General features: G+C 30.8%; 3 protein-coding genes and 1 non-coding gene across 4 annotated transcripts, besides 10 other annotated features; all 4 read left to right on the plus strand. All coding sequences in view use genetic code 4, as the record gives it.

The window, feature by feature from the left end:
- The first annotated feature begins 398 nt into the window (after positions 1 to 398).
- On the plus strand, positions 399 to 469 carry trnR(acg). Its single transcript has one exon. It is a non-coding gene; the product is annotated as a tRNA-Arg (tRNA).
- A 348-nt stretch (positions 470 to 817) lies between these two features.
- Positions 818 to 5,139, plus strand: nad4L (NADH dehydrogenase subunit 4L; the record flags this gene model as incomplete). Its single annotated transcript has 2 exons — positions 818 to 1,056; positions 5,109 to 5,139. 2 exons carry the CDS (start codon positions 818 to 820, stop codon positions 5,137 to 5,139), a joined length of 270 nt encoding a protein of 89 aa, XP_062795721.1.
- Positions 1,057 to 5,108: a mobile genetic element.
- Positions 1,058 to 2,110: a mobile genetic element.
- Positions 2,971 to 4,020: a mobile genetic element.
- nad5 (NADH dehydrogenase subunit 5) lies at positions 5,139 to 15,072 on the plus strand (the record flags this gene model as incomplete). Its single annotated transcript has 5 exons — positions 5,139 to 5,386; positions 7,678 to 7,753; positions 9,206 to 9,451; positions 11,054 to 11,155; positions 13,792 to 15,072. The coding sequence occupies 5 exons, from the start codon at positions 5,139 to 5,141 to the stop codon at positions 15,070 to 15,072; spliced, it is 1,953 nt and encodes a 650-aa protein (XP_062795723.1).
- Positions 5,387 to 7,677: a mobile genetic element.
- Positions 5,388 to 6,974: a mobile genetic element.
- Positions 7,754 to 9,082: a mobile genetic element.
- Positions 7,754 to 9,205: a mobile genetic element.
- Positions 9,452 to 10,537: a mobile genetic element.
- Positions 9,452 to 11,053: a mobile genetic element.
- On the plus strand, positions 11,156 to 13,507 carry QC764_0115330 (uncharacterized protein; the record flags this gene model as incomplete). Its single annotated transcript has 1 exon — positions 11,156 to 13,507. One exon carries the CDS (start codon positions 11,156 to 11,158, stop codon positions 13,505 to 13,507), a length of 2,352 nt encoding a protein of 783 aa, XP_062795722.1.
- Positions 11,156 to 13,791: a mobile genetic element.
- Positions 15,073 to 15,273: the final 201 nt, after the last annotated feature.

The following is a 15,273-nucleotide window of genomic DNA, read 5'->3' on the forward strand; positions in this document are numbered from 1 at the left end:
AACTAGTAAACCTAAAGCTTATAGTTTTGTAAACACTACCTTATAAAGTAGTATTTTACAGTGCTATTATATGCCGTACGACGGCGCAAGCTCGTCGTACTATTTTATTAACAGAGGTTATATTCTAAGGTTAATGATAATCATAGCTAGCATACTTCATTGTAAAGCACAAGCTCGGTTATTATATTTTAGTGGTCGATGATAACCATAGTTATGTGCGAGGTAGGGGCGCATAGCATAGTATGCTATGTATATAGCATTATGTAGTATAAGCTTGGCTTTTATTGTCGCATGATGATCATACAGGCATACAGACATAATTCGTCAGTACGTCATGCAAACATATGTACTGACGAAGTATGTCGAGGAGGAGGCCCTCCTCCTCCTCTAAATAAAAAGGTGTGTTAGTTTAATGGCAAAACATAGCGCTACGGACGTTGTTTTATAAGTTCGAGTCTTATACACATCTGTAATGTCTTATCCTACCATATAATATTCTGGATTTTTAAGTTTTAGTTTTAGACGCAGAAATATATTTTAAGGCGCGAGCTCTAAATGTAATAGTAGCCCTATACTACTTCGAGCTTGCGCGCCCGGCTCAGTAAAAAAAATTTTTTATGTGCATAAACATGTATGTGGATAAATAAATTTAAATATGTTGCAGTCTGTGCGCGTAACTTTTTAAGTAATAAATTCATAACCAGGAGATGCATCATAATGGTGGGTATCATTTAAGTGAGCGTGGTAGGGGCTTATTTATTATACCGCACGGTATAAGGTTACTTTAAATAATTTACAAACTTTTAATATTTTCGCTATGAATATTACCTTAATACTTTTTTTAATAGGAATTTTAGGATTCGTATTAAATAGAAAAAATATTATATTAATGCTTATTTCAATTGAAATAATGCTATTAGCTATAACATTCCTAATATTGGTAAGTTCACTTAATATGGATGATATAATCGGTCAAACTTATGCTATTTATATAATAGTTGTTGCAGGTGCAGAATCTGCCATAGGTTTGGGTATTTTAGTTGCTTTCTATAGATTAATTAACTCTCCTGATAAAAATCCAAGATTAAATTATTCTTATTCACATTTTAATTTATTACCTACAATTTCACGGCGAAGTCGTAATTTAATCCAATCAAGGAATTATTCTAGCCTTTCGCTTAGGACTAGCGCTGTATGCAGTGTTAGATCAGAGGGTGAAAGGAAAATAGTTTTAAATCCTTCATTTATAAGTGGGTTCTCTGATGCTGAAGGTTCTTTTGTTGTAACTATTTTAAAGAATCCTAGATATAAAATAGGATGAAATGTACAAGTTAGATTTCAAATAAAGTTACATGAGAAAGATAGAGCTTTATTATTATTAATTCAAAATTATTTTTATAATGTTGGATATATATCCACCCTAAAGGGTGGATCTACGGTTGAATTTAGAGTTAGTGATATAACTAGTTTAAATAATATAATTATACCTCATTTTGAAAAGTATACATTAATAACTAATAAATATAAAGATTTTATAATATTTAAACAAATTGTATCGTTAATGTCAGAAAACAAACATACTACTTTAGAAGGGTTAAAAGAAATTTTAGAATATAGAGCATCTCTTAATTGAGGTTTATCTAAAAATTTAAAGGAATCTTTTCCTTCAATAGTACCAGTTAAAAGAGTCGAAATTGAGGATAATATATTAAGTAATTTACGGCTACGCCCTAACTGAGTAGCTGGTTTCTCAGCAGGAGAATCCAATTTTTTTATAACTATATCTGGTAATAAAGTATGATTACGTTTTTCTATAGCTCAAGACTCAAGAGATATATTGTTATTAAAAAGTTTAGTTGAATTTTTTAATTGTGGTTATATAGCTCAATATAAAAACCGTAAAGTATGTGAATTTATAGTTACAAAAATTAATGATATAATTATATATATAATTCCTTTTTTTGAAAAATACAAAATTGAAGGTTCTAAATATAAGGATTATGTTAATTTTAAAGAAGCTGCTATTCTTATTAAGAATAAAGAACATTTAACTGAAAAAGGTTTAAATAAAATAATAGAATTAAAAAATTCTATGAATAAAAATGATTAATATTTTCTTGATTAAAAGGAAGTTTTCATTTTGATCACCAAAGGCGAAGTGAACCTTCGTCTAGTCTTATACAAGGCGAAACTCTCAAATTGCGGGAAATTCTTAAAAACAAATCTACCAAGTTAATATAGTAATATAATTAATGGAACAAGTAATGATTCGTTGTATGGTAAAAACGATTTGTATATATAGTAGATCTGCAGCCAAGCACCAAGTATTCTTGCTACGCAGGAGTAACGGTGTGCAGTTAATCGGCTAAATGTGAGTTGGTTTTTTATTAATATGGGCTGCACAAACTAAAGCTCGGATATTAATAATTAGCTTAAGATATAGTCAGTCTCAATATGAGAATATTGAGGTATTAAATTTTTTTAGAAAGTATCAAAAAAGTACAGCGCAAGCTCATACTTGATGGTATGCCTAAAATAAGGGTATATTAATAACGGTAAGGCGCAAGCTCTAATTTTTATTTCATCTTTAGGTGCGAACTCTAATATTTATAACCAGGAGGTGCATCATAACGGTAGGCATCATTTAAGTGAGCGTGGTAGGGGCTTATTTATTACGCCGTACGGTGTAAGGTTACTTTAAATAATTTACAAAATTTTAATATTTTCGCTATGAATATTACCTTAATACTTTTTTTAATAGGAATCTTAGGATTCGTATTGAACAGAAAAAATATTATATTAATGCTTATTTCAATCGAAATAATGCTATTAGCTATAACATTCCTAATATTGGTAAGTTCACTTAATATGGATGATATAATCGGTCAAACTTATGCTATTTATATAATAGTTGTTGCAGGTGCAGAATCTGCCATAGGTTTGGGTATTTTAGTTGCTTTCTATAGATTAGCTTCAAACTATACTTTTAGTTGTAAGAATACAACTAATTCTTCGTACTGTAAAACTCTTAATAAAGTTTCAGACTTAAAGGCAAAAAATCGCCTTTTAAGCGTAAGACCTAAAACTTTCGTTAGAAACTATTCCCATTTAATCCAAAAAAGGGTTAGTTTACACCCTTGATTTATAACAGGTTTCACAGATGGGGAGGGTTGTTTTTGAATAGGTGTTAGACGAGACCCTAGAAATAAACTAGGCTGATGTGTACAAGCTTTTTTTCAAATAGCCCTACATAAAAAAGATGAAGCTCTATTAAAAGCAATCCAAAAGTACTTTGGAGGTATTGGGGCGGTAAAAATTAGAGGTGATAAATGTACTTTCATAGTAAGCTCTTTATCACAGATTACAAAAGTAATTATCCCACACTTCGATTCTTACCCTTTAATTACTAATAAATTAGCTGATTATTTTTTATGAAAAGGTATAATTGAAATAATGAAGGCTAAAAAACATTTAACTCTAGAAGGATTAAATGAAATAGTACGAATGAAAGCTCAATTAAATTTAGGACTTTCTGATGAATTAAAAACCGCTTTTGCAGAAACTTTTTCCACTTCAGCGATAATAAAAAGAATACTAAACAAGGAATCTATACCTCATGGGATGTGAATGGCAGGGTTTACATCTGGAGAAGGTTCTTTCTTCGTCAATATCTTTAAATCCTCGCATCACAAAGTAGGGTACCAAATAAGATTAGAATTTGAAATTGCTCAACATATTCGCGATGAACTTTTAATGCTAAGTTTTACTGAATTTTTCGGCTGTGGTATCATTAGCAGATATTCAAGCGATATGGTAAAGTTTAGATGTACTAAATTTTCAGATATATCTACAATAATTGTCCCCTTTTTTAAAGAATACTTACCAGAAGGTAACAAAATTAAAGATTTTCAGGATTTCTGCAAAGTATGTGAATTAATGGAAAATAATGCTCATTTAACTGAAGAAGGGCTTAATCAAATTCGTGAAATAAAAGCTAGAATGAACAGCTTTCGTAAGTAGAAATCTTTTATTTTTTTTTTACTTTGTGTGTGCTTGTGATAAATGTCTAAGACATAGTATCGAATAACTTAGTGGAGAGATGTATAATATAGGTGATTGAAGGTTGTATTACAACATATAAAGTGCTCACATTAAAAATCTTGATCTAAAGGGTTAATAAAATTATCCCTAGTCTTAAATAAAGGCGAAACCTTCAAATTGCGGGAAGTACCTGATAAAATACTGATTTCGACCAAACCTGCATGGTAACATAGCAGGTGGCACAGGTAATGACTCGTGGTATGGTAAAACCGAAACAGATAATCAGTTAAGCTATAATAGTTGACTGTGTAGGGTTAATCTGCAGCCAACCACCGTAACATACGATTTACTAACCAAGCGTAGATAAATAGTGACGCTGTAATCTGATAAAGAGCAGATAACACGTTGTTTTTAATTCTACCTTTACGGGTTTTTACTTTTTAGAGCAAAGAGCGAAGCGCGAAGCTACTCATGCCTATTTTAGTAAAAACTAAAAGCCTAGGACCTAAGGACCTAGTCCTAGATCGAAGAGGTAGAATAAATTCTTATGAAGGTGGGCAGTTCATCGACTAAATGTAGGTTGGTGAAAAATATTATTTTCTCTTCTCATTGTTTTCTTAATATATTATCTTTACACACGATTATTAAAGTCTATTTGTGCGAAGTTCATAATAATAAGAAAAACAGCTACCTTCGCGCTTCGCAGGGTTAGAGGGAGGGGTGCGTAGCCCAAAATTATATTTTTTGCTTAAGATATAGTCAAATGTTGCTTAATATTCTCTCCCTTTTCCGTACCTTCGCTTCGCCCTAGGTACATGGTTAGGGTTTTTAGTAAAGAAACTAAAAACCGAAAGGTGAAAATATAAAATAGTTTAATAATAATATAATAATTTAACCGAAACCTATTATGAAGTGCAGGGCGCAAGCTCCCCTAATAAAATAAGGATTCAAGCTGCTGATATAATAGTAAGGTATACATTGTCAAATTTTGTTATGTAGCAAAATATTGGATAGTTTAAATTATACTAGTTATTAAATCTAATTTATAAGAGAAATAACCAACCTAGAAGAGGAAGTATAAGTATAGAGTATAAATAATGTATTTAAGTATAATAATCTTACCTTTATTAGGATGTATAGTATCTGGCTTTTTAGGTAGAAAAGTTGGGGTTAAAGGTGCACAACTAATTACATGTTCAAATGTAGTAATTACTACAATATTATCAATATTAGCTTTTATTGAAGTAGGTTTTAATAATATTCCTGTTACTATAAATTTATTTAGATGAATAGATAGTGAATGGTTTAATATCATTTGAGGTTTCCAATTTGATAGTTTAACAGTTTATTTTGTGGGTCTGCTGTTTATACAGCAGACAGAAGCTGTGTTGGTTTTAATCCAACTGTATAAGAATATATATTTAAAAAAATTATTTAATTGTATATTAGTTAGTTTAGCTTTGAAATCGCTTTGTATAAATGATTTAGAGCTAGCGCCCAATAAAAAATCAAAACTTTCATCTTTATTCCTTAACCATTCTCTGGTATTTATTAAAGGGAGAGTATATAGTTTAAGGCGCAAGCCTCAAATAATGAATTATTTAACCCAGCAAACAGCTAAATTTTCTACCCTGAAAGAAGATGGTCGGGTGCGTAGCCCAAATTTTTTAGAATGATTCGTAGGATTTACCGATGCTGAAGGTAGTTTTAGTATAAACCCTATGCTTACTAAGGATGGATCGACTCTTTCTAAGGTTGGATTCATGTTTAAAATCGCTTTGCATATAGACGATGAGAAGGTTTTAAGATATATTAGTGCTAAATTAGGTGTAGGAGGGGTTCGTCTTTATAAAAATGAATGTATATTTAGTGTTACTGATAAAAAAGGTATACTATTATTAATATCGATATTTGATAAATATAATCTAAATACCTCAAAATACTTAGATTATTTAGATTTTAAACAAGCTTTTTTTGGCTACCATTTTAATGGTTGAAATAATAATTTAGATAGTGAAACCAGTTTTACTAGTGAGTCAATAAAAAATAAAATTATAGAACTAAAAAATAAAATGAATACTAATCGTATTAATTTTGATAGACCTGAAAGTTCTAAAATTATAATTACTAAATATTGACTACTAGGGTTTATAGAAGGGGATGGGTCTTTCTTTATAAGAAGAGATAATTTAACACCTACTTTTTCTATCGAAAATACTGGGGTACAATTGCCTGTTTTACTTAAGATAAAAGAATTCTTAGAAAATTCTCTTGGTTTTGACAAATATTCTTTATATAAAATAAAAAATTCATCTATTATATTACTAACTATGGTAAAAGCTAGATGCGTTAATGGTAAAAGTAGTGTATCTCTTATTATAAATAACATAAATGTTCTATATAATTATTTAATACCTTTCTTTTCCGACGCTGAATTTTTAACTAAAAAAGGAAAAGATTTTAACGATTTTAAAATTATCAGTAAAGCTGTGTATATGGGAGCCCATAGGAAAGAAGAGATAAGATCTTTAATTTTAAAATTATCAAATACTATGAATAATTTTAGATTATCAACCTATAAAGGAATAATTGAATATTTAAATAAAGAGGAATTAAATATATTAACAACTGTAACATCTACATTTGAATATCTTATAGATGGAAGAGTCAGGGATAATATTACAAAAAAAATATTACCTAGACAGGTTAGTTGTATATACGAAATAATAAAAAATTATGGAGAAATTCTATTAGCTAATTCTTTAACTGAAGCTGCTTCAATTGTAGGATTATATCCTGATACTTTAAGTAAATATTTAGATATTGAAATATTAAATCCTAAAGATGCCTTTATTGAAATTAAAAATTTAAAAATTAGAAGAGTACGTGTACTCTTTAGGGATACAGAGCTTCCATACTTCGTTAGTAAATAGGGACTCCCCCCCCGTCTTTTAATTACTTTCATTACGGTATATACCTACGAAGTCTGGGACTATAATTAAATAAAAACTTTATATATATATATAATAACCCTTACAATAGCCACAATTAGCTAGCTTAACTATTTGAGCTGTGGGTTTTACCGAGGTCAACATATCAATGGTATGTATGTGCACAAGCTCTTCTTGATGGTTTTCAGCTATTGTGGCGGCGCAAGCTCGCAAGGGGGTATATAATGTTTATTAATAAATCACTTTTAATCAAGAATATTATAAATGCGCAAGCTACAAATTAGACGAAGTACTAAAAAAATTTTTTTGCTTCGTGCTTCGCTAGAAAGGATCTTAATATACAGAGTATACCATTAATAGGAATTGAGCAAGATTATAATCAAACAATTCTATACTTATACAAAAGTGGTGAAAACGGTTAAGGAGGATATACTTTAAGACCGTCGGCAGTTATAAATGTCGCTACAGACTGGTTCACCGGGGTTAGGCTGAAATGTCTGTCCAAATGTACAGTCGGATCCTAGAACGAATGTGATATCGTAGAGAGTAAATATTTATCGAAAAAACACTACACATAGTGGATAGCCTTACCGCAAAGGTAATAAACTCTTAAGTAGGTAAACTACTCTTAATGTCTATTGCTCTTATGACAGAGTTGACATCAAGGTCAGGTTAACTAGGATTGTTCAATGTTAATTCCTGTATTGATAATAAGTTCTTTAGTTCACATATATTCAATTTCGTACATGAGTAGTGATCCTCGAGGTAGCGTGGAGGGAATACGCTTCTATGGGGGTAAACTGTCAAATTCCGGGGAACTCCTAAAGCTTAAGGTACCAAGCTGTATTTGAAAAATTATCAGTGGCTGAGGTAATTGCTCAGGTATGGTAACAAGCCTTAAGATATGTGAAAACAAAATGGACAATCGCGGATCTAAGTCAACAAAACTAAAAGTTAATGTTGTAAAAGAGCAACGAGTAAACGGCAGTTGATCAGCTAAGTCTAACTTAACTAATTTAAGATGTACTCTAACAGGTTTTGAAAAGAATCGTGGTATAAATCACGGCTTCAACCGTCAAATGAGTTGAAGTTCACGTGTTAAAATCCCATCTAAGCAATTCCGTCTCAGCTCCGTCGTTTTTATTCATGGTACTTCTAAATTGACTTCGGTGAATCCTGGAGTTTGGTCTGGTTTAATAGACGGAGAAGGTTCTTTTTCAATAATCTTAGTTAGAAATTCAACACGTAAATTAGGTTGACGTCTTGAACCAAAATTTCAACTTGGTTTACATAAAAAAGATTATGATGTATTATTACAGTTACAGCTTTTTTTAGGTGGTGCCGGTGGTATCTATTCAGCTCGGAATGGTGAGTTTGTTAACTACATAATTAGTTCTATTAAAGATTTAAATAAACTTGTTGTTCATTTAGAACATTATCCATTGTTAACTCAAAAATCCGTGGATTTCTTTTTCTTTAAACAAATAATAGATTTAATTAATAATAAAGCTCATTTTACTGTTGAAGGTTTAAATAAAATAGTAAATCTAAAAGCATCTATGAATTTAGGTTTATCCGATAAGTTAAAATTAGAGTTTCCTGGATATCAAGTCATGGAAAAACCTATTTTTAATTGTATCGAAGTAGCTGCAAATATAAGTCCTTCTTGGATTTCTGGTTTTGTTAGTGCTGAAGGGAACTTTGATGTTCGTACACCTAAAACAAATAGTAAAACGGGTTATAGAGTTCAGTTAAGATTTAGGATAACCCAGCATGTTAGGGATATCATATTAATGGAAAAATTAGTTCAATATTTAGGAGGAGGAAAAGTATATAAATATACTAGATCTGGTGTTCATTTAAGTATAGTTGATTTCTCCTTAATCACTAATAGAATAATTCCTATATTTAAAGAAAATCCTTTAGTTGGTGTAAAATCTAAGGATTTTGAAGACTGATGTAAAATACATGAATTAATGGTTAATCGTTCACACTTAACTATTAAAGGTATGAACTTTATACAAGAAATTAAATTGGGTATGAATAGAGGTAGAAGTATTGAGACAGAGAAAGAAGGTAAGATTAATTAATTTCAATATTACGTCACTTCGTCTATATGAAGAATTTGCTTTAAGACCCTCGATGTAACCGGCGCCATTCAAAAAGTAAACTAGTATAAAATGAGACAAATTGTATGATAAATTTAACAAAAGCATAATCAAAGGTTTTTTAGTTATTTAAGCTTATTTACATTTATGATGATAATACTTGTAACAGCTAATAATTATTTATTAATGTTTGTAGGATGAGAAGGTGTTGGAGTTTGTTCATATCTATTAGTTAGTTTTTGATTTACTAGAATAGCAGCTAATCAAAGTTCTATATCTGCCTTCTTAGCTAATAGAGTAGGGGATTGTTTTTTAACAATTGGTATGTTTGCTATATTATGATCTTTAGGTAAACGAAATAATTGTAAAGTTTTCATGAGCTTGCGCCCCACGCACAAGATCAAAAATAAAAAAACTAGCTCATTAACCAAATACACTTTGAGCAATGCTCAAATATGCTTTCATAAAACAACAAATATTTTAGGTAGTGCTGTACAAGCTAAAGCTTGTACTTCTCATTTTATAGCTTGCGCACGTATATCTGATATTCAAATTAGGAAGTATTCTAATTCACCTTTTGCTCCTTATTTAGCAGGATTAATAGAAGGTGATGGACATATAGCTGTACATGATAAAAATACACAAAAAAAAGAGTACAGACCAAAGATTATTATTGCTTTTAATATTAACGATAAACCTTTAGCTGAAAAATTATCAACAGTATTAGCTGTTGGTAAAGTAATTGATAGAGCTAGTACAGGACATGTATTATTACAAATTTTGGCTAAAGAAGAAGTATTAAAAATAATTAATTTAATTAATGGTCATATGCGTACACCTAAAATAGAAGCACTACATAGAGCTATTCGTTGAATAAATGAAAAAGATAATAGCTCTATACCGTTATTAGGTATAGATTCTTCTCCTTTAGAGAGTAATAGTTGATTATCCGGATTTACAGACGCCGATGGGTGTTTTGGTATAACTGTATACGATCGTAAGAAAAATGGAGTATTTTTAAGAACAAGTGTTAAAACTTCTTTCCGAATAGAAGTAAAACAAAATTATTCCAGAGAGGTTACTTTAGAGCAAGGTGGGCGTAGCACTAGTTTTTTTTTTATTATGAGTGAAATTGCCGCATTTTTTACCGTAAATTTATATACTAGAATTAGAAAGACAGAGGATAAAGTATTTTACGCTTTTGCTGCAGTGACTCATAATTCAAGAAGTCATGAAATACTTCGTAATTATTTTGATAATTATCCTTTGTATTCATCTAAACATCTAGCTTATAAAGATTGATGTCTTGTTCAAGTTCTTCATAAAGGATCTTTAAGTAAGGAGAACTTAGAGATAATAAAAGCTATTAAAAATGGGTTTAATACTAAGAGAAAAGTATTTGATTTTTCACATTTGAATTCTTTACAATTTAAATAAATTGCCGTGAGAGGTAGTAATATCTCTCTTATTATATAACTATGTGCGGGAAAACCCTAAAGTCTTTTTATAGATTATTGTGGAAACTTTTTATATATAACTGCGTACACAAAACTTAAAAATTAAAAAGAATAGAATCCTACGAGCTTGCGCCATCGTATGGTGACTTTTGCTGCTATGTACGGCGCTATATATAGCGCTATATATTGCGAGGCGCAAGCTCCTCCTCCTCGTAGGGCTTACTTATATGCTTGCAGACTTCGTACGCATACTTATTTGCGGCGTAGCCGTCAGAAGTATAGCTGTCAGAAGCATGAAGTATAGCAGGAACAGTAGGATGAAAATGGACAATCCGCAGGAAACTAAGAATAATTCTAATTTATTTAAGGATCCTCAGAGACTACACGTTATACGCCCTTTATCCATAATGTTGTGCATACTTCGTCTGCCTAAAACATATGTTGAACAAGGGTGAAAATATAGTCCAGTTATAGCTGAAAAGTTATAAGTTATTCGAATTTAGATTATAGTACAGTATTTTCATTAGCCCCTTATATTAACAGTAAAGTAGTTCTTATTATAGGTATATGTTTATTAATTGGTGCTATGGCTAAAAGTGTGCGCTGATGAGCTTTATTTTGAAATGGAGATATAATCTCTAAACATTGGTCAAATATGTTTCTGACTACGAAATTAGGTGGCGGGGAAATCCCAAAGTTGAACATAGCATTTTCGCGTAATGAAGAGATTAGATCCAATCATGGGGATCGATTAGCTCTTCTAGTCAAGTTTTCTATGATTAAGACTATACTGTTTGAAGTTCATCTACCAGTTGTCTCAAGCCATGGACTTCAGCGTGCCTGAGATAGGCTGAATGCGGCAAACCTTTTTCTTGAACTTTTGGATAGGGTTATGGCCTGTCCGCAAACGAATTGCATAAACAATTTCAAGGTAGAGAGTGAACAATCTAAGGAAAACAAAATTCAAAATATATGAAGATCAGGATTACCTAAGACTAGAAATAGTTATGGTAACAGAGGAGTAGTATTACCCTTTGTATATTATAACAATATATATTGTCCTTTAAAAAAGGGGATAAGGGGAAGAACTCTAGATTTTAATTTTAGATTGCTATCCACTAGTGCTGGGAGCCCAGTACAGATAAAATCTAACACTAATGATAAGCTTCTAAAGCTAGCTAAGCATTGTAAAAAGAATTTTAATGGTCAAATCCAAATGGACAAATTATACCGATTAATGTATGATTCAGCACTGTATGAATTGGCTTATAAAAAGCTAGGCGCTAGTTCTGGGCGCAAACTAGGCGCAAGCTCTGGAGGGAATATAAATCAGGCGGGTATTAATATTAAACCCCTTGACCATAACCACTACCCTTTAGTAGGATCCGCAGAGATGTTATCTGAAGTAATTGAAGGAATTATTGCTGAGTTGAAAGATAGTAGGTTTAGATTTGAAGGAAAAAAGGTAAAAACCCTAGTAAGTAGACCTCTTACTACTTTTAGAAATAAACTGGTACAAGAGGTAATGAGAATGATTTTAGAAGTTATATTCGAACCAACTTTCTCTGAACACAACCATGGGTTTAGGCCAGGAAGGGGATGTCATTCGGCTTTGAAAGAAATTAAGGCGCAAGCTATAAATTTTGGAGTATCAACCTGATATTTTGAAGGAGATATTTCTAAATACTTAGTTACTTGTGCTGACGAAGTTATGCATGCAAGCTCCTCTTTTGTTACTTCGAGACGTGGTGGCGACGGTGGCGGCAAAGCCGCAGCAGCAGCCACGCTCGTAAGTTCTCAAATAGAAAGAGTCTTAATGAATATAATTGAAAATAAAATTAAAGACCGTAGGTTTACAGATTTAATATGAAAAGCTTTAAAAGCTGGATATTTTGAATTTAAAATATTCAAAGATTCAAATACAGGTACTACTCAAGGTGATATACTTAGCCCTATTTTAAATAACATTTATCTAAATGAATTAGATAGATTTATTAGTAAGTTAAAATTAGAGTACGATAAAGGAATTAAACCTAAAGTAAATCCTTATTATGACAAACTTTGTAATATGAAGAATAAAACTCTTGATGTACAAACTAGGAACCGTATCCATAAGTTACACTTGAAGACTCCTTATTATAAAACACTAGACCCTAGTTTCAAGAAATTAGTATATGTAAGATATGCTAATGTTTGGGTTATAGGTGTTAGAGGATCCAAAGAGGATTGTAACATTCTGTTAGAAAAAATAGAAATATTTTTTAAAGATAAATTAAATATTGGGGGCGCAAGCTCTCGCGCAAGCTCTCGCGCAAGCTCGAGTTTTGAGCTTGTGCCTAAAACCCTATCTAGTATAACTAATGCTAAAAAGGTCTTATTCTTGGATACGGTAATATTCAGTAGCTGACACAGAAAACATCAATCTTTGACTTCCAGTTCATCTGGGTTCATGCTAAGAAATGGTAGAGAAATTAGACTTGAAGCACCTAAACAAATAATACTACAAAAACTAAATGAAGCCGGTTTTATAACTAAAGGGAAACCATCTCCTAAATTACTATGACAACATTATAATAAGGACACAATAATAACATTATATAATTCTGTATATAGGTATATTAATTATTATAGTTTTGCTGAAAATATTTCCAAAATTTCTTCATGACTTCACTTTATATTAAAAACTTCTTGTGTGAAATTATTGGCATCCAAATTTAAATTAGGAACTATATGTAAAACTTATTTTAAATTTGGAAAAGATTTAAAAGGAGATAATAAAATCGGTTTTGTGGATGCGATGGCTTATGGAATAAATATTTGAGACTTTAAGATATCAACTAAAGGTATAATTCAAATCCTATATGCTGGAACAAAAACCTCTAGAGGCGGAGCCGCGAAGCCGCTAAGGAGCAAAGCCGCGAAGCCACAAAGCCGCCGCACTAAAATTTAATAAAATTAATGGATTAATGGTTAAAATAGTGCTTTCGAGGAGGCTACGTATACGAAGTATGCTTTATATATAGCGCTATATATAGCGCAAGCTCCTCTTCGACATACTTTGTCAGTATGTATGTATGTCAGCACTAATATTATTATAACCAGACAGTAATACCACTATATATATAATGCAAACGCTTAGTATATTAAAATTGGAGAGCCGTATGATGGGAAACTATCACGTACGGTTCGGGAAAAGGTATATATACTGATAAGAGGTATACGTATCTAGTTCATTCTCAAGTAGGTTTACATGTATGATTACCTATGGCGATGGAAGGTCCTACTCCTGTATCAGCATTAATACATGCAGCTACTATGGTAACTGCAGGTGTATATTTACTAATGCGTAGTTCACCATTAATTGAATATAATAGTACAGTTTTATTATTATGTTTATGATTAGGTGCGATAACTACTGTATTTAGTTCTCTTATAGGTCTGTTCCAACAAGATATAAAAAAAGTTATAGCTTATTCCACAATGAGTCAATTGGGAATGATGGTTATAGCTATAGGTTTATCATCTTACAATGTAGCTTTATTCCACTTAATAAATCATGCATTTTATAAAGCGCTATTGTTTTTAGGAGCAGGTAGTGTTATACACGCTGTAGCTGATAACCAAGATTTTAGAAAGTATGGTGGATTAATAAATTTTCTACCTTTAACATACTCTGTTATGTTAATAGCGAGTTTAAGTTTAGTTGCTTTCCCTTTCATGACAGGTTTTTATAGTAAAGATTTTATTTTAGAATCTGCTTATGGACAATTTAGTTTTTCAGGTGTAGCTGTATATATAATTGCTACTATAGGTGCAATATTTACAACGCTATATTCTGTTAAAGTTTTATACTTAACTTTTATTTCTACACCTAGCGCACCTTTACATACTTATAAAGGTGCTCATGAAGGTGATTTATTCCTTACTTTACCCTTAATAATTTTAGCTATATTTTCTATATTTTTCGGATTTTTTACTAAAGATATATTCATTGGCCTTGGTTCTAGCTTCTTTGCTGATAATAGTTTATTTATTCACCCAACTCATGAAATCACTATCGATACTGAATTTGGAGTTCCTGTATTTTGAAAATTACTTCCTTTTGTATTTACAGTTTCATTTAGTATTGTAAGTTTAGTGTTATCTGAGTATTTACCAGAATTAGTAATAAAATTTAAATTAAGTAGATTAGGTTATAATATTTTTGGTTTCTTCAATCAACGTTTTTTGATTGAATTATTTTATAATAAATATATCACAAATTTAATTTTAGATTTAGGGGGACAAATGACTAAGATATTAGATAAAGGTAGTATAGAACTATTTGGGCCTTTTGGCTTAGAAAAAGGGTTAGTTAATTTTAGTAAAAATATATCATCTCTAAGTACAAGTCATGTAACGACTTATGCATTATATATTTTAGTAGCTTTTATTTTATATTTACTTTATAATTATTTATCTTTTAATTTTTTGCCATTTCTTATAGCTGGACTCACTATACTAACAACGATATAATGTTCTTATTTTTATTTTTTATTTTTATGTATTTTTTTAGGCCTAAACTCTATTTTTAGAGTAAGTGACACAAGCTCTAAATGTAATAGAGTTTTCAATAAAATCTTATGAAAATCATAAAGAAGTACCTGCATATAAAGAACAAATTAGTAAACTGATTGAAAAAAGAAAATATATGTAAATCAGCTTTAGAAAATATTG

Source organism: Podospora pseudoanserina, mitochondrion (assembly GCF_035222485.1).
Source record: "Podospora pseudoanserina strain CBS 124.78 mitochondrion, complete sequence, whole genome shotgun sequence".
NCBI classification, from domain to species: Eukaryota; Fungi; Ascomycota; class Sordariomycetes; order Sordariales; family Podosporaceae; genus Podospora; species Podospora pseudoanserina.